This window comes from Pezoporus wallicus, unplaced genomic scaffold (genome assembly GCF_028554395.1).
Source record: "Pezoporus wallicus isolate ANWC-B61680 ecotype Strahan unplaced genomic scaffold, APGP_CSIRO_Pwel_v1 contig_10120, whole genome shotgun sequence".
NCBI lineage: Eukaryota > Metazoa > Chordata > Aves > Psittaciformes > Psittacidae > Pezoporus > Pezoporus wallicus.
The window spans coordinates 28489-47500 of record NW_026638516.1 but is presented as its reverse complement, the minus strand read 5'-3'; the positions used below and the strand labels follow the sequence as shown (position 1 = coordinate 47500).

At 66.3% G+C, this 19012-nt stretch overlaps 1 protein-coding gene across 1 annotated transcript in view; it reads right to left on the bottom strand.

Moving 5' to 3' along the window:
- Nucleotides 1–16128, bottom strand: part of PLEC (plectin) — a 68182-nt gene extending 52054 nt beyond the window's left edge. The window contains exons 1-16 of the mRNA XM_057411174.1: nt 15995–16128; nt 8320–8381; nt 7753–7842; nt 6724–6801; nt 6547–6639; nt 6239–6405; nt 5620–5735; nt 5434–5540; nt 4996–5115; nt 4246–4341; nt 3849–3976; nt 2609–2702; nt 2131–2285; nt 991–1291; nt 664–741; nt 266–427 (exon numbers count right to left, since the gene is read on the bottom strand). Of these exons, the coding sequence (XP_057267157.1) occupies nt 266–427; nt 664–741; nt 991–1291; nt 2131–2285; nt 2609–2702; nt 3849–3976; nt 4246–4341; nt 4996–5115; nt 5434–5540; nt 5620–5735; nt 6239–6405; nt 6547–6639; nt 6724–6801; nt 7753–7842; nt 8320–8381; nt 15995–16115 (1968 nt within the window). The 5' untranslated portion in view covers nt 16116–16128. The remainder of the gene's footprint in view (nt 1–265; nt 428–663; nt 742–990; nt 1292–2130; nt 2286–2608; nt 2703–3848; nt 3977–4245; nt 4342–4995; nt 5116–5433; nt 5541–5619; nt 5736–6238; nt 6406–6546; nt 6640–6723; nt 6802–7752; nt 7843–8319; nt 8382–15994) is intronic.
- Between the last annotated feature and the right edge of the window lie 2884 nt (nt 16129–19012).

Below are 19012 nucleotides of genomic sequence, written 5' to 3'. Positions count from 1 at the left end.
TCTGGGGATGCAACAAGGACCCTGCAGGACAATGGCTGTGTGCAGGGACCGGGACGGAACGGTACAGTCACATGCAGGGAAAGGGACAGGGATGGTGCAGGATGAATGCTGCACCCACACACGCAGTGATGCTGCACCCACACATGCAGTGATGCTGCACCCACACATGCAGTGATGCTGCACACCCCCCGCCCACCCAGGGATGCTGCACACACCCCCCCCCCAGCAGTGATGCTGCACCCCACGTGCCATGCATCCCCCGTACCGAGTAGGCCTCCTGCTTGGAGGGCAGCGGGGGGCCGCGGTCGCTCCAGTCGAACGTCACCTCCTCGTCCTCGCGCTGGCTCAGCCACAGCAGCTCTGTGGTGGCAGCGCCCACAAAACCCAGCAGGGCCTCGAGGTGCCGCAGCCGCTGCGACGACGACTCCTGCGCAGGGGCAGGGCCAGGGTCAGCACCACGGGCTCCATCTACCTCCCTGCACTCCCATGGCCCCCATCTGGGTCTGCTCAGCTCCCCATGGGCTCCATCTGCCCCCCAGAGCTCCCCATGGCCTTCATCTGCCCCCATAGCTCCCTATGGCCTTTAGCATCCTCACGCCCCCCCCCCCCCATGGCCATCATCCTCCCCTCCATCCCCATCACCCCCCAGCACCAGACACTCACCAGTAGCTCCCCGTACTCCTGCTCCAGTTTGCCCAGGCTCTCCCTGTAGGCGCTGCGGGAGCTGGGGGGTAGCTGGGCCTGGGGGTGGAAATGGGCTGTGAGAGCGAACAGCAGCACCCACAGGGCACCCATAGGGCACCCGCAGGGCACCCGCAGCACCCACGTCACCCTGATCCCGTCCCGGCACCCCAACCCCACAGAGCACCTTGGGGACCCCAGGCTCAGGTCAGGGCACCCCAGGGGATCCCGGGATCAGGTTGGGGACGTCCAAGCGCAGGTTGGGGCACCCCAGGCTCAGGGCGATGAGGTCGGGCGCCCGGCACTGACCTCGTCCTCGCGCGCCCGCTGCACCTTGGCACCGAAGTCGTGGATGTCGCGGTGGAGGCCGCGGTGGGCGCTCAGCAGCGACTCGAGCGAGGGCAGGTCCATGCCCCAGCCGACGCCCGCCACGCGGCGCTGGTTGTCCTGCACCCAGCCCCACAGCTCCTGCACGTACCGCAGCGCCGCCTCGGACGGGGCCGCAGCCGCCGCCACCGGAGCCACCGCCGCCGCCACTGGGACCCCCGACTTGAGGCGCAGGTTGTACTCGGTGCGGATGGACACCAGGCGCTCATGCAGGCGGTACACCCTGCGGCATGGACATGGGGATACGGTACAGCATGCAGCATGCACATGGGGATATGGTACGGCATGGACATGGGGATATGGTACACCCTGCGGCATGGACATGGGGATACGGTGCAGCATGCAGCATGCACATGGGGATATGGTACGGCATGGACATGGGGATATGGTACACCCTGCGGCATGGACATGGGGATACGGTACAGCATGCACATGGGGATATGGTACGGCATGGACATGGGGATATGGTACGGCCTGCGGCATGGACATGGGACATGGGGATATGGTACAGCATGCAGCATGCACATGGGACATGGAGGTATGGTACACCCTGCAGCATGGGCGTGGGACATGGGGATATGGTACAGCCTGCGGCATGCGCATGAGGATATGGTACAGCATGCATATGGGACATGGGGATATGGTACAGCATGCAGCATGCACATGGGGATATGGTACACCCTGCGGCATGAACATGGGGATATGGGGTGCCATGTGGAGGCATGGGGATATGGTACACTCTGCAGTGGCACAGGACAGGGATGTGGGACATGAGGGTGTGGGGATATGGGGCAGAGGGAGACAAGGACATGCAGACATGGGGGGACATGGGGAGCTTTGTGGGGCTTCAGGGATGCAGGGGACATGGAGACACAGAGGGATATGGGGAAGAATGGAAAGCAACAGGAACATGGGGGACATGGGGACACACAAGCACCAGGGCACAGGGTGTAAGGGGCGCTCATGGCATGGGGCACACCACACTGGGCACACTGCATGGGACGCTGCGCGGGGCACAGCACGCATCAACCCCCCCGTGCCACCCCTCGGCGGCGCCGGTACCTGCGGTACATCTGCTCGCCCTGCGGATGCCGCCCATCCTTGAGGCTCTGCACGTCGGTGAAGAGCAGCCGAATCATCCCATCAGCCTTGTCCAGGTCCCGTTCCACCTCCGCGGCCTTCTGCGGCCCCTTCCCCGCCTCCAGCAGCCGCAGCTCCTGCATGGAGCACGGGACGGGAATGGCAAAGGGAACGGGCACAGGCATGGGAATGGGCACGGGAATGGGAGTGGGCACTGGCACCATCGTGGGCATGGGAATGAGCACAGGCTTGGACACAGGAAAGGGAAAGGGCACAGGAGAGGGCATGAGAATGGACACGGGAAAGGAAATGGGCCCGGGAACGGACACCAGCATGGGAAGAGACACGCGAACATGCGTGGGAACGGACACGCGAACGCGCGTGGGAACGGACACGCGAGGGAACGGACACGCGAACGCGCGTGGGAATGCCCCGGTGCCGCCGCGGCACCGCCGCTCACCGCCTGCAGCAGATTATCCGCCTGGTTGAGCTGCTCCTCGCAGAGCCCCGACTCCATCTGCAGCTTGGTGACAACGCGCTGCAGCCGCTCCAGCCTGCGAGACACGGGGGGACAGCGTCAGCGTGGGGACACGAACCCGCCCGCACTGCATGGACAGTGACCCCATCCTGCCCCACTGATCCTGTCAGCGCCAGCCCCATCCTGCCCCTCTGCCAGCCCGGCTCTGGTCCCGGCCCTGGTCCCACCTGCAGACCCAGATGCAGCCCTGCCTGGGTGAGGAGCCCCATCCTGCTCCCCACCCCATCCCCATCTATATCCCGTTTTCCATCCCTGTCACACTTCCTGTCTCCATCCTGCTCTCCATCAACTCCCCTTTCCCATCCCCATCCCACTCCCCTTCCTGCTTCCCATCCCACTCTGCATCCTGCACCCCATCCCACAACCTTTCCTCCCCATCCTGCTCTGTATCCCTCTCCCCATGCCAACCCTGCTCCTCACTTGACTCCCAGTCCTGCTCCGTATCCCATCCCCATCCTGCTCCCCAGCCATCCCCATCCCTGGCCCTGCCCCATCCCGTCCCTCATCCCTGCGGCCGCAGGCTCCAGCCCCGCCCTGCCCTGGCTGCCTGCCTGGCCCCGCTGCCTGCGCTGGTCCCAGCCTGCGCTGCCCGATCCCTGCCCGCTCCCGCCTGCGCTGCCAGCCCCGGCCCCGGCCCCGGAGCTCGCGGCACCGGCACAGCCCCGTTCTTGGCACCGGCACCGCTGCCCCGAGCCCTGCGCCAGACGTGCCGAGCGGAGCCGGGCTGTGCCGAGCCCTGCGGCCACGTCTCTTCCCGGCAGCGGTGACTCACCGGGCAGCTCAGGGGGGGCCGGGACACCCCAAACCCAGCCCAGCCCCGTGGTCTGGCCACGTTCCACCAATGCCACCGCCCCGGCACGTTCCAGCACCGCCCCAGTGCATCCCGGTATCCCCCACCACTGCCCTGGCTCATTCCATCACTGCCACCGCCCCGGCACGCTCCAGCACCACCTCAGTGCATGCCAGCATCCCGCCTCAGCCCTGGCTCATTCCATCACTGCCATCGCCCCGGCACGCTCCAGCACCGCCACCGTCCTGGTGCATCCCAACATCCCACCAGCACCCCGGTGCACCCCAGCATCCTGCTGCTGCCCCGCTTCACCCCCTCACCGCCAGCCCGGCGCAGCCCAGCGCATCCCGTTACGCCATGCGCCGCGCTCACCTCTCGAACTCCGCCCGCAGCAGCTTCTCGCGCTCCAGCACAGCCACGTGCAGTGCCCCCCACTCCTTCTCCACGTCCAGCGGGTGGTACCCGGGGGGCACCTTCAGCTGCCCGGACTGCACCGCGCCCTGCACCGGGCCCACCGCACATCACCGCATGTGTCGCTGTGCCCCACAGGGGACATGGAACCCTCACCCCATGGGGCAGCCCCTCCCAGCCCCCACAGGGACCCAAACCCACGGGACCCCAGCTCCACGGCTCCCCCCAAACACCACTCATTAGGACCCCCCCACCCCAGGGACCCCCAGTACCCTCCCAGGACCCCTATGGACCCTCAGTCCCTCCAGACTGCTGACCCCCCCCAGAAGCCCCCTTTGTGCTCTGGCCCCCCCCTGACCTCCATGGCCTGGAATATGGCTTTGGAACGGTTCTTGTCGGCCTCCTTGGCCGGCAGCTCGGACTCCTTGAACTTGAGGAACTGGCGCCAGAGGAGCTGCCGAGGGGGGGACAGATGAGGGGGAACCCTGGCACCGGCACCTCCTTGCCCCAGCACCAGCACCCCCAGGCCCTGGCACCCCCCATCCCCTCCCCGGCACCCCCCGGCCACGGTGCCACGTGCGGGGCTGGTGGGAAGGAAGCGCCGGGCGGGAGCCGGGTGGTGCCGTGACTCACACGGCAAATGGAAGCTCTGAGTCAGAGCAGCCGCGGCGCTGCCACAGCTCTGGCATGGCACGAACACAGCCCTGCCATGGCCACAGCTCTGCCACAGCCAACCACACCCCAGCACCGCACCGGCACCGAGCCACCGCGCCGCGATGCAGGAGCCCAGTGGGTCACCACTGAACACGTGGAACCCAATGGGCTCAACACGCAGCTCATGGAGTCAACGCACGGCCCAGTGGGGCCAATACATGGAGCCCAAAGGGGCAGCACAGCACACCAGTGTGGATGCTGCTGGTGCTGGTTTGGGGTTGACGGCACCGGGAGGACTCATCATGGCATGAGACAACCCATGGCGGGGCCCCAACCAGCTGCGGCATCACCAGCACCTCCCCGGGCACTGGTGCCCTTTCACGGGGACATGGGGTATTTGGGGACATGGAGGGGGCATGGAGGGAGCACAGGGACACAGGGCTCACGGCCTCACCTCAATCTCCTCGTAGCTGGCAGGCACACGCCGCTCCTCGAAGCTGATGGTGTACTGCCGCATCCACTGCAGCAGCAGCGTCACCACCTCGTAGTACTCCTGCCAGCGCAGCTGCAGCTCCTGCATGGGCACGGGCACGCATGGGCATGGGGACACGGGGATACGGGGACATGGATATGAGCGCGGATATGGGAACATAGGCATGGACATGGGAACAGGGGACGGATATGGGCCTCGGGATATGGGCACAGGACACGGATATGAGCATAGATACAGGGATATGCAACACGGGTGTGCAACAGGCGGACATGGGAACACGGGATATGGAAATATGAGGGACATAGGGATATGGGACATGGGTATGTGGGGGATATGGGGACACGGGGCCCGGTGCCACCACTGCCACAGGATGGGTCCCCCCCGTTGTCCCCAACTGACGTTGGCCTTGACGCCGTCCTGCGCCTCCGGCACGCGCGGCATGGCATCGTACAGCGACGACACGTAGGTGATGATGGACTTCTCATCCGGCTGCGGCACATCCACGTCTGCGGGGACACAGCACGGTCAGGGGGGACGGGGGGAGGTGGGGACGGTGGGGACGGGTTCTGGGGTGTCCCCCGGCACCTTCGGGGTCCAGCAGCCGCGTCACCCCCAGGTCGCGCTCGGCCACGGTGAAAGCCTGCTCCAGGTTCTCCAGGTTGCTCTGGCGGTAAACGCGGCTCATGTCGATGAGCATCGGCCTGCGGGAGCCACGGTCAGCACCGGCACCACGCCACTGCCACCAGCACCACTGCGGGGACACCGGCACCGGGAGCCAGCGGTGGCCCAGCGGCACCAGGCACATGGACCCAGAGCAGGCAGAGCCCCATGGAGTGAGCAGGAGCCCCCCCCAGCCCCACTCTGGGGCAAGAACAGCCCTGCTATGGGCTGGCATTAGCAGCACCCTGCACCAATGCTGTGTGGGGCTGAGTCCCCACAGAGCCCAAAGCAAGGATGGGGATGGGGATGGGAAGGGGAAGGAGATGAGCAGGAGATGGGGACATAAAGATGGGGATGGAAAGGGGATGGGATGAGGAGGAGGATGAGAAAGGGATGAGAAGGGGACGGAGGTGGGAACAAAAGGATAAGGAAGGAATGGGGATGGGTGGGGATGGAAAGGGAAGGGGATGGGGATGGGGATGGGGACAAGTAGATACAGAAGAGGATGCAGATGTGGATGCTGTGTCCATGCCGCAGCACGTACTTGTGCCGGTGGATGATGGCATTGAAGAGGCGGCCGTCGCGCCAGCTCGCCGTGAAGTTCTCGCACCGCAGCCCCTGGTAGCCCTCGACCATGCGCTGCGACCAGAGGAGCAGCTTCTCCTTGGCTGTCATGTCCTCGGACTGCCCCGTAACCTGGATGTCCGAGATCTGCCGGCACACCGGCGGTTACTGCGCCGCACCGGCCCCATGGCACCAACCCCATAGCCACCACCCCATAGTAACATCCCAGCCCTGCGGCACCATCCCAGCCCCATGGCACCCACCCCACAGCACCAGCCCCGGCACCACCTGGAAGTGTAGGATGATGGTCCAGATGAGCCCCAGCGTGAGCTTGGGGTTGCCGTCGGCGATGTCATCGTTGCGGATGTTCACCAGCTTCACCTATGGAGCACACGGGGTTGTGGTGATGCCGCGGTGGCACCGGGGGTTCCGGGCAGCACCAACCCCCCCCAGAGCTCCCCTCACCTGGCGATGCTTCAGGTAGTTAAGGGCGATCTGCACATTCTGCAGCTTGTGGAAGCGCATCCGGCCCTTCTCGCGGGGCTGCGGGGACACGGCACTGAGACCGGCAGCACTGGCACTGCCCCGGCACCGGCTGAGCCAGGAAACCCCTGGCCCAGCCCCGGGGCTGCTGCAGGAAGCGCGGCTCAACCGGACAATGGGCTCAGGCACCGGATCCCGCGCCCGCGCTTCCTCAGCACCGTGGCAGCACCACGGCAGCAGCGCGCACCCGGCCCTCACCCGCTGGGATGGAGCCCCTGCACCCCGTGACACCAGCACCAGACACACCAGGGACCCCCGACCCCCCAAGTGCACCGGGGGGTCTGCTCTGACCCATGGCCGTGGGGCACCAGGGAAACCCCACTGGCTGCAGTGCCACTGATGCACCAGGACCCCGGTGCCGGCACCTCCTGGTGACACCATCACAGGACACCCACTGGGGCTGGTGTTATGGAAACTTCGCGGCAGGTCGCCATGCGGTGCTGCACCAGTACACGCGGTGCCGCACGGGGACTCGCGGTGCCGCACGGGGACTCGCGGTGCCATGCGGTGCTGCACCAGGACACGCGGTGCCGCACGGAGATATGTGGTACTACACCAGGATACACGGTGCCGCACGGGGACACGCGGTGCTGCATGGGGACACGCGGTGCCATGCGGTGCTGCACCGGAACTCGCGGTGCCGTATGGTGCCATGCGGTGCCGTGCCACCACTCACCAACCGCAAGCTCCGGACGACGTCGCGCTCCCGCGGCTGCCCGGCAGCGCCGGGAGCAGGAGAAGGCAAAGCCCGAGGGGGCCGGTGAGCGCCGGGGCACCAAAGCAAAGAGACGTCCCCGCGTTAGAGCCGCGGCGCCGGCATTGGCCAAGCAGGGGTGGGGGCAGATGCAGGGGGCACGAGATGGGTGGGGGGGTGCCGATGGGTGGGGGTGCTGATGGGGACGGTGGGCGCTGAGATGGCGACGGTGGCGGCGGGTTCGGCGCAGGACTCACCAGCTTGTCCCCCGAGAGCACCTCGAGCAGCGAGATGAGGTTGTGCCCGTCCCGCAGGTCCTCGTACAGGTCGTTGACGTGGCGCTGAGCCTGCGGGGACCCACGGCGACAGCGTCACCGCGGCACAGCCCGGCAGGGCCCCGGTGCCCGCGGTTCACACGCACACCCCCAGCTGCAGCCGGTGCCCCCCCAGCCCCACACAGCCCCCGTTGAACCCCCCCAGCCCCCTGCCCATCCCGGTGCCGGTGGCTGCGCCGCATGCAGAACACGGTTGTGCCGCGCGGGGCCGGTACAGGAGCGGGGCGTGAGTGAGGGGCAGCGCGGTGAAGCCGCGGCACACACAGACCTACCTCTGCTCGCCAGTGCTGCGCGGGGAGAGGCAGAAAGAGAGAGTCAGGGCAGGACCCGCACCGGCACCGCGGGCTTTGGGCACTGCGTGGGGATGCGCCGGCAGCAGGGCCGGGATCCGCGGCACCAGAACCCACCCCCCAGGCACCATGAACCCCCCCCCAGCTCTGCTTCCCCCCGGCACAGCCACCCAGGACCTGGCACCAGGGGCTCCGGTACCTTGATGAGGTGCTTGTTGACCCATTTGGTGAAGGTTTTCTTCTGGACGCGGTCTCGCTCATCTGCAAGAGAGCAAAGGGAGGGTGAGAGGCGGCACCGTGGCACAACCGGCAACACCACGGCACAACACCGCGGCACGCTGGCACAGCACCACGGCGCTGCGCCGTGTCACTACACCCAGCACAACACCGTGGCACCACAACACAACGCCCCGGCATGGCAGCACAACCGGTGGCACCGCAGCGGCCTGGCAGGAAGCGATGAACCAACAGTGCCAGGCCCATGCCGTGAGTCATGGGGAAGGAAGCGGTTGCTGCAGGCCAGGCCCCGGCACAGCCCCGTGTGCCCGGGGGGGGTCCCCGGCACCCGTGGCCCTGAGTCAACGGCTGCACCCACGGGGCCCGTCCGGCCAAAACGTGCCGGGATTCGCCCCGCGGCGCCGGAACGTGGCACCCAACGGGCCCAGGATGGGACGGGCACAGGAACAGGCAGGGACCGGGATAGGCACAGGCAGGGTACGGGATGGGTACAGGCAGGGTGAGGGCAGGGATAGGTACGGGCAGGGCCGGGCAGCGCCGGCGGCAGCTCAGGCAGGGCGGGGATGGGGCCGGCGCCAGCGTGGGGAAACGCAGCCTCGGGCGCGTCTGCCCCATAACCTGCCCCACAGACACCGCCCCAGCGCAGGGTCTGCCCCATAACCTGCCCCACAGACACCGCCCCAGCGCAGGGTCTGCCCCATAACCTGCCCCACAGACACCGCCCCAGCGCAGGGTCTGCCCCATAACCTGCCCCACAGACACCGCCCCAGCGCAGGGTCTGCCCCATAACCTGCCCCACAGACACCGCCCCAGCGCAGGGTCTGCCCCATAACCTGCCCCACAGGCACCGCCCCAGCGCAGGGTCTGCCCCATAACCTGCCCCACAGGCACCGCCCCAGCGCAGGGTCTGCCCCATAACCTGCCCCACAGGCACCGCCCCAGCGCAGGGTCTGCCCCATAACCTGCCCCACAGACACCGCCCCAGCGCAGGGTCTGCCCCATAACCTGCCCCACAGACACCGCCCCAGCGCAGGGTCTGCCCCATAACCTGCCCCACAGACACCGCCCCAGCGCAGGGTCTGCCCCATAACCTGCCCCACAGACACCGCCCCAGCGCAGGGTCTGCCCCATAACCTCCCCCACAGACACCGCCCCAGCGCAGGGTCTGCCCCATAACCTGCCCCACAGACACCGCCCCAGCTCAGGGTCTGCCCCATAACCTGCCCCACAGACACCGCCCCAGCGCAGGGTCTGCCCCATAACCTGCCCCACAGACACCGCCCCAGCGCAGGGTCTGCCCCATAACCTGCCCCACAGGCACCGCCCCAGCGCAGGGTCTGCCCCATAACCTGCCCCACAGACACCGCCCCAGCGCAGGGTCTGCCCCATAACCTGCCCCACAGGCACCGCCCCAGCGCAGGGTCTGCCCCATAACCTGCCCCACAGACACCACCCCAGCGCAGAGTCTGCCCTATAACCTGCCCCACAGGAACCACACCATAAGCTGCCTCACAGACACCACCCCAGCACGGGGTCTGCCCCAAAGGCTGCCCTAGAGACACCACGCCATAGCCTGCCCCACAGACACCGCCCCAGCGTGGGGTCTGCCCCATAACCTGCCCCACAGACAACACCTCAGTGTGGGGTCTGCCCTAAAACCTGCCCCACAGACACCACTCCAGCACGGAGTCTGCCGTATAGGCTGCCCTACAGACACAAACCCATAACCTGCCTTACAAACACTGCCCTGCCCCATCATGGGGGTCTGCCCCAAAGCCCATAGGCTGCCCTAGAGACACCGCCTAGCAAGGGGGTCTGCCCCACAGATTTCCTGGGGGACACCACCCCATAAGCTCCCCTACAGACACTCTCCTGCCCCACAATGGAGTCTGCCCCAGAGCCACCGCCCTACCCCATAACAGGGGTCTGAGCCATAGATTGCCTCGGGACACCACCCCATAGCCTGCCCTGGGACACTGCCCCACAGCGGAGTCTGCCTCGGTTCATGGAGGTCCCGAACACACACTGCAGTCTCCAGCTGTTGGACCCACAACGCCCCACACCCTGACCACCTTCAGCCCCCCACCAACGCCACTGCGCCCCACATTAACCCCATTGTGCCCCACGCCACGGCCAGCGCCCCACGCCGCACCGCGGCCATCACCGCGCCCCGCACTGACCCTGCCGCGCCCCACATCATGGCCACCACCCCCCCACGCCACGGCCACCGCCCCACACCGCGGCGTGGCCACCTCCGCGCCCCACCGCGCACCGCGCACCGCGCCGCGGGTCCCGGCACCTTTCTTGCCCTCGGAGGCCCTGAGCACGGCCAGGTAGAGGTTGTCCTCGGAGCCCGAGCGCTGCCCCACACCCGGCCCCACATCCTGGCCCCGTCGCGCCATGGCGGAGGCTGCAGCGGCGCTGAGACCCGACACAACTCGCAGCCACGGCGCGGCTCCGACGGGACGGCCCCAGGGAGGAGCCGGGGTCGCCCTTCCCGCCCCACAGGAACCGCCCCTTAACCCCTCCCTGGCCGGGCCCGGGGCCGCGAGGAGGGGGCGGCACCTCCCTGCCCCACAGCGGGGGGGGGGGGGGCCGGGACTCCACGCCCCAGAGGCATAGGACTCAACGGGCGCACACCTGTAGGGCTCAGGACCTCCCCAGCCCCACGCGCCCCACACCTGAGGGGCCCAGAGCCCTGTCGAGGGGTTCCCGCAGGACCCCAAAGCTGGTGGCATCACAGCGGGGTGTCCCACGGCACCCACATCACCCACATCACCCATGGCACCCACATCACCCACATCACCCATGGCACCCACATCACCCACATCACCCATGGCACCCACATCACCCACGGCACCCATTACAAGAGCAGCCTGAACCTTGCCTGGAGTGCAAAGGACACCGGGGCTGTTGCTGTATGATTCACGGGGAGGGCAGCTCCCGGCACCAGCACCGCCGGCACGAACGGCACCCATCGGCACCCTCTCAGCACCCACTGGCATCCACCGGCACCACCGGCATCCACCGGCACTCACCGGCACCACTGGCGCCACCGGCACGACCGGCACTCACCGGCATCACTGGCATCCACCAGCACCCACCGGCACGACCAGCATCAACCGGCACCCTCTGAGCACCCACTGGCACCACCGGCACCCACCGGCACGACCAGCACCCACCGGCACGACCAGCACCCACCGGCACCACCAGCACCCACCGGCACGACCGGCACGCACCAGCACCCACCGGCACGCACCGGCACCCACCGGCACGACCAGCACCCACCGGCACCCACCGGCACGCACCGGCACCCACCGGCACGCACCGGCACCCACCGGCACCCACCGGCACCCACCGGCACCACCGGCACCCACCGGCACCACCGGCACCCACCGGCACCACCGGCACCACCGGCACCCACCGGCACCACCGGCACCCACCGGCACCCACCGGCACACGCTGCCGCTGGGCAGCACCGGGCCGCGGCACGCAGGCGGTGCCGGCTGCACGCACGTGTCCTCCACATCTGGCGCCAAGAACATCTGGAGCCGCGGCGGGAACGGGGCTGGGGCCGGAGCCGCCCCTCACCGGGACGCGGGCACCGGCAGGGCCAGCGCCGGCTCCGCTCGCGCCCACGGGCTCCCGGTCCCAGCAGGATCCTCGGCAGCCGCCGGCATCACCGCGGGCAGCACCGCGGGCAGAGGATGGGAAGAGCGGCCAAGAGCAGGCAGGGCCCCGGCACCGCGCACGGAGCGGCACAGGGACACACAAACACGTGTGTGCTGGGTACACGTGTGCACGGACACACAAACACGTGTGTGCTGGGTACACGTGTGCACGGACACACAAACACGTGTGTGCTGGGTACACGTGTGCACGGACACACAAACACGTGTGTGCTGGGTACACGTGTGCACGGACACACAAACACGTGTGTGCTGGGTACACGTGTGCACGGACACACAAACACGTGTGTGCTGGGCACACACAACACACAAACGTGTGTGCTGGGTACCATGTGTGCACGGACACACAAACACGTGTGTGCTGGGTACACGTGTGCACGGACACGGACACACAAACACGTGTGTGCTGGGTACCATGTGTGCACGGACACACAAACACGTGTGTGCTGGGTACACGTGTGCACGGACACACAAACACGTGTGTGCTGGGTACACGTGTGCACGGACACACAAACACGTGTGTGCTGGGTACACGTGTGCACGGACACACAAACACGTGTGTGCTGGGTACGCGTGTGCACGGACACACAAACACGTGTGTGCTGGGTACACGTGTGCACGGACACACAAACACGTGTGTGCTGGGTACACGTGTGCACGGACACACAAACACGTGTGTGCTGGGTACCATGTGTGCACGGACACACAAACACGTGTGTGCTGGGTACACGTGTGCACGGACACACAAACACGTGTGTGCTGGGTACACGTGTGCACGGACACGGACACACAAACACGTGTGTGCTGGGTACACGTGTGCACGGACACACAAACACGTGTGTGCTGGGCACATGTGTGCACGGACACACAAACACGTGTGTGCTGGGTACACGTGTGCACGGACACACAAACACGTGTGTGCTGGGCATGCGTGTGCACGCACACGGACACACAAACACGTGTGTGCTGGGTACCACGTGTGCACGGACACGGACACACAAACACGTGTGTGCTGGGCACGCGTGTGCACGCACACGGACACACAAACACGTGTGTGCTCGTGTGCACGCACACGGACACACAAACACGTGTGTGCTGGGCACGCGCGTGCGCTGACACACACCAGGGCCAACGCATGTGGGGCGCGCACACGCGTGCGCACACGGGGTGCACTGGCACACATGGGTGCACACACATGGGGTGCACACACACGGGGTGCACTGGCACACACACGCGGGTGCACACACACGGGTGCACACACACGGGGTGCACTGGCACACACACGCGGGTGCACACACAGGTTGCACTGGCACACACACGGGGTGCACACACACGGGGTGCACTGGCACACACACGGGGTGCACACACATGGGGTGCACTGGCACACACACACGGGTGCACACACACACGGGTGCACACACACGGGGTGCACTGGCACACACACGCAGGTGCACACACATGGGGTGCACTGGCACACACACGGGGTGCACACACACGGGGTGCACTGGCGTGCACACGCGTGCACACGGGCACAGGTACAGACAGACATGAACCAGCCAAACCCCTGGCTACAGCCCAGCTCAGCCCAGTTCAGCTCAATCCCAGTTCAGTTCATCCCAGTTCAGTTCATCCCAGTTCAGTTCAGCCCAGTTCAGCCCAGTTCAGCTCAATCCCAGTTCAGCCCAGCTCAATCCCAGTTCAGTTCATCCCAGCCCAGTTCAGCCCAGCTCAGCCCAGCTCAGCCCAGCTCAGCCCAGTCCAGCCCAGTTCAGCCCAGCTCAGCCCAGTTCAGCCCAGTTCAGCCCAGCTCAGCCCAGTTCAGCCCAGTTCAGCCCAGTTCAGCCCAGCTCAGCCCAGTTCAGCCCAGTTCAGCCCAGTTCAGCCCAGTCCAGCCCAGTCCAGCCCAGTCCAGCCCAGTTCAGCCCAGTTCAGTTCAGCCCAGTTCAGCCCAGTTCAGCCCAGTCCAGCCCAGTCCAGCCCAGTTCAGCCCAGCTCAGCCCAGTTCAGCCCAGTTCAGCCCAGCTCAGCCCAGTTCAGCCCAGTCCAGCCCAGTTCAGCCCAGCTCAGCCCAGTTCAGCCCAGCTCAGCCCAGTTCAGCCCAGTTCAGCCCAGTTCAGCCCAGTTCAGCCCAGCTCAGCCCAGTTCAGCCCAGTTCAGCCCACCCCAGCTCGGCCCAGTTCGGCCCAGCTCAGCCCAGCTCAGCCCAGTTCAGCCCAGCTCAGCCCAGTTCAGGCCCAGTTCAGCCCAGCTCAGCTCAGTTCAGCCCAGTTCAGTTCAGGCCCAGTTCAGCCCACACTCAGCTCAGTTCAGCCCAGTTCAGTTCAGCCCAGTTCAGCCAGTTCAGCCCAGTCCAGCCACAGTCCAGCCCAGTTCAGCCCAGTTCAGTTCGGACCAGTTCAGCCCAGCTCAGCCCAGTTCAGCCCAGTTCAGCCCAGCTCAGCCCAGTTCAGCCCAGTTCAGCCCAGTTCAGCCCAGCTCAGCCCAGTTCAGCCCAGTTCAGCCCACCCCAGCTCGGCCCAGTTCGGCCCAGCTCAGCCCAGCTCAGCCCAGTTCAGCCCAGCTCAGCCCAGTTCAGGCCCAGTTCAGCCCAGCTCAGCTCAGTTCAGCCCAGTTCAGTTCAGCCCAGTTCAGCCCAGTTCAGTTCAGCCCAGTTCATCCCAGTTCATCCCAGTTCAGCCCAGCTCAGCTCAAATCAAGCTCAGCCCAGCCCAGCTCAGCTCAGTCCAGCCCAGCCCAGCTCAGCCCAGTTCAGCCCAGCTCAGCCCAGTTCAGGCCCAGTTCAGCCCAGCTCAGCTCAGTTCAGCCCAGTTCAGCCCAGTTCAGTTCAGCCCAGTTCAGCCCAGTTCAGTTCAGCCCAGTTCATCCCAGTTCATCCCAGTTCTGCCCAGCTCAGCTCAAATCAAGCTCAGCTCAGTCCAGCCCAGTTCATCCCAGTTCAGCCCAGTTCAGCCCAGTTCTGCCCAGCTCAGCTCAAATCAAGCTCAGCTCAGTCCAGCCCAGTTCATACCAGTTCAGCCCAGTTCTGCCCAGCTCAGCTCAAATCAAGCTCAGCTCAGTCCAGCCCAGTTCATCCCAGTTCAGCCCAGTTCAGCCCAGTTCTGCCCAGCTCAGCTCAAATCAAGCTCAGCTCAGTCCAGCCCAGTTCATCCCAGTTCAGCCCAGTTCTGCCCAGCTCAGCTCAAATCAAGCTCAGCTCAGTCCAGCCCAGTTCATCCCAGTTCAGCCCAGTTCAGCCCAGTTCTGCCCAGCTCAGCTCAAATCAAGCTCAGTCCAGCCCAGTTCAGCCCAGCCCAGTTCATCCCAGTTCAGCCCAGTTCTGCCCAGCTCAGCTCAAATCAAGCTCAGCTCAGTCCAGCCCAGTTCATCCCAGTTCAGCCCAGTTCTGCCCAGCTCAGCTCAAATCAAGCTCAGCTCAGTCCAGCCCAGTTCATCCCAGTCCAGCCCAGTTCAGCCCAGTTCTGCCCAGCTCAGCTCAAATCAAGCTCAGCTCAGTCCAGCCCAGTTCATCCCAGTTCATCCCAGTTCAGCCCAGTTCTGCCCAGCTCAGCTCAAATCAAGCTCAGCCCAGTCCAGCCCAGTTCATCCCAGTTCATCCCAGTCCAGCCCAGTTCAGCCCAGTTCTGCCCAGCTCAGCTCAAATCAAGCTCAGCTCAGCCCAGCCCAGTTCATCCCAGTCCAGCCCAGCCCAGCTCAGGCCCGGCCCAGCTCCCGGGGGCGGCCCCTCCGCGGGGGGGGCGTGTCCCTGCGTCAGCCCCGCTTCTTCCCCCCCCGCCCCGGGATCCCCCCAGCCCCCCCCGGAGCGGGTCCCGCCCGGTCCCGCGGGGGATCCTGACCCCCCCCCCCCCCCCGCACGGCCCGAACCCCCCCGGCCCGGTCCCCCCCAACCCCGCGGTCCCCCCCGCCCCGGTCCCTTCCCCTTTCCGCCCCGGCCCGTCCCGCCGCTCGCACCGCTGCAGCAGAGCCTCGCGCTCAGGTACCGCCGCCGCTCGGACTCGGAGCCGCCGCTGAGCCACCCCCCGACGGCACCGGGAGTCCCGACGGGCCCCGCCCCGCCGGCGCTGCCCTCCATGGTGCCGGTGCTGCCGCCGCCGCCGCCGCCCGACGGACGGGACGGGACCGGACGGGGCGGGAGGGGCCGAGCGGGACCCGCCCCCGCCGCTGCCACCGCCCCGGGAACGGGACCGAGCGGCCGGACCGGCGGCACCGGGCACCCAGGGCCACGGTGCTGCCCCCCGCACCCCTAAACCCTCTGCACCCATGGGCCTGCACCCCGCACCACTACTGCTGTGCCCCAATGCCCCAATGCTGTGCCCCAATGCCCCAATGCTGTGCACCAATGCCCCAATGCTGTGCACCAATGCCCCAATGCTGTGCTCCAATGCCCCAATGCTGTGCCCCAATGCCCCAATGCTGTGCACCAATGCCCCAATGCTGTGCCCCAATGCCCCAATGCTGTGCACCAATGCCCCAATGCTGTGCACCAATGCCCCAATGCTGTGCTCCAATGCCCCAATGCTGTGCACCAACGCCCCAATGCTGTGCTCCAATGCCCCCAATGCTGTGCCCCAATGCCCCAATGCTGTGCTCCAATGCCCCCAATGCTGTGCACCAATGCCCCAATGCTGTGCACCAATGCCCCAATGCTGTGCACCAATGCCCCAATGCTGTGCTCCAATGCCCCCAATGCTGTGCCCCAATGCCCCCAATGCTGTGCCCCAATGCCCCAATGCTGTGCACCAATGCCCCCAATGCTGTGCACCAATGCCCCAATGCTGTGCACCATGTCCCATGCACCCAGAAACCCCTAATGCTGTGCAAACCCCATCCCACACCCCTAAAGCCTCTGCACCCAGTGCCCCTGCACCCCTGCCCCCCAGCACCCCTAAACCTGTGCACCCCCTCCCTTGCACCCCTAAATCCTCTGCACCCGTGAGGCCTGGACCCTAGGACACCCTCCCTTCACGCTCCTGCACCCCCAATCCTCTGCACCCCTCCTGTGCGCCGCAGCACCCTCCTGCCCCCATGCCCGCAGCACCCACTGCCTTGCCCCCCTACACCCTGACCTCCCCTGACCCCCCCATCCTCCTGCCCCGCCCTGCCAGGGCCCAGTGCCCCACCCCGGGGAACCCCCGGGAACCCCCAAGGCGGGGACACCCCCAGCAACCCCCCCCAGCACCCCCAGGCCGGAGCCGCTCGGGAGCACCCCGGTGGTGCCGCCATGGGGTGTCCCCCCCTCGGCACCCAGCACCCACCTCCAGGCCTGCAGCAGCACCCGCAGCACAGCTCCACGACCATCATCGTGGCGTCGGGGCCGAGGCCGGCGCTGACTCAGAGCGCCCACAGCCGCTGCCAGGCCGCATCCCGGCCCCTTCCCGGCCCCTCCCGGCCCCTTCCCGGCCCCATCCCGGCCCAGGGCCGAGCCCACGCCCGGGCGCTCCGCCGGGATCCCCCTGGATCCGCATCGCGGCAGCGCCAGGGCCGGGGGGGGCAGAGAGGGGGGCTCGGAACAGCGGCGCCGGCCTGGGATGGGCACGGGAACGGAAAGGGGCATGGGAACGTGGATGGCACAGAGATGGGCACGGACGCAGGCACGGCCATAGGCACGGGCATGGGTACAGTGCAGAGATGGCATGGCAGGGGCAGGGGTATGACACAGGCATGGTCATGGCATGAGCATGGGTACAGTGCAGAGATGGCATGTCAGGGGCAGGGGTATGACACAGGCATGGCCATGGCATGAGCATGGGTACAGTGCAGAGATGGCATGGCAGGGGCAGGGGTATGACACAGGCATGGCCATGGCATGAGCATGGGTACAGTGCAGAGATGGCATGGCAGGGGCAGGGGTATGACACAGGCACACAGGCATGGCCATGGCATGAGCATGGGTACAGTGCAGAGATGACACAGGCATGGTCACAGGGGTGCAGAGATGACACACAGGCATGGCCATGGCATGAGCATGGGTACAGTGCAGAGATGGCATGGCAGGGGCAGGGGTATGACACAGGCATGGTCATGGCATGAGCATGGGTACAGTGCAGAGATGGCATGGCAGGGGCAGGGGTATGACACAGGCATGGCCATGGCATGAGCATGGGTACAGTGCAGAGATGGCATGACAGGGGTATGACACAGGCATGGTCATGGCATGAGCATGGGTACAGTGCAGAGATGGCATGTCAGGGGCAGGGGTATGACACAGGCATGGCCATGGCATGAGCATGGGCAGCAAATGGCACAGGCATGGCCAGGGTACAGGCAAGGCATGGCACTGGAATGGGCATGGATACGGGTATGGGCATGGCACAGGCATGGTCATGGTCATGCCATGGCACGGGGCCCCGGCAGCAGCAACCTGGGTGCAGGGGGTGCTTGGCATGGATCCTTGCCAGGCATGGAGGGTCCTGTGCCAAAACCCAACCCTTGTGCAGCCCAAACAGGACACACCGGGACACACCGGGACACACTGGGATACACTGGGACACACCAGGACACACTGGGACACACCGGGACACATCAAGGACACACTGGGATACACTGGGACACACCGGGACACACTGGGACACACCGGGACACATCAAGGACACACTGGGACACACCAGGACACATCAAGGACACACCGGCACACACCAGGGCTTGTGGGGTGGGCCCAATGTGGCACTGCTCAGTGCTGCCCCACAGCTCTGCCCCGGCTGCACCACAGAGATAAGGAGCTGGGGGGGGTGCGGGGAGCAGCAGGACAGGGCGATAGCAGGAGACCAGGGGACACCACACGGAGCGGGACACGCATCCACGGGGACACAGGTGCCACTGCGCTCCACACAGCCCTGGCGCGCTCGTCATAGGCATGCCATGGTCATGCCCGGCTTGCCACGGTCACACCGCGCTTGCTATGGTCATGTATGACATCATGCCATGGTCACACCGTGGCTTGCAGTGGTCATGCCACGGTCCCACCAAGCT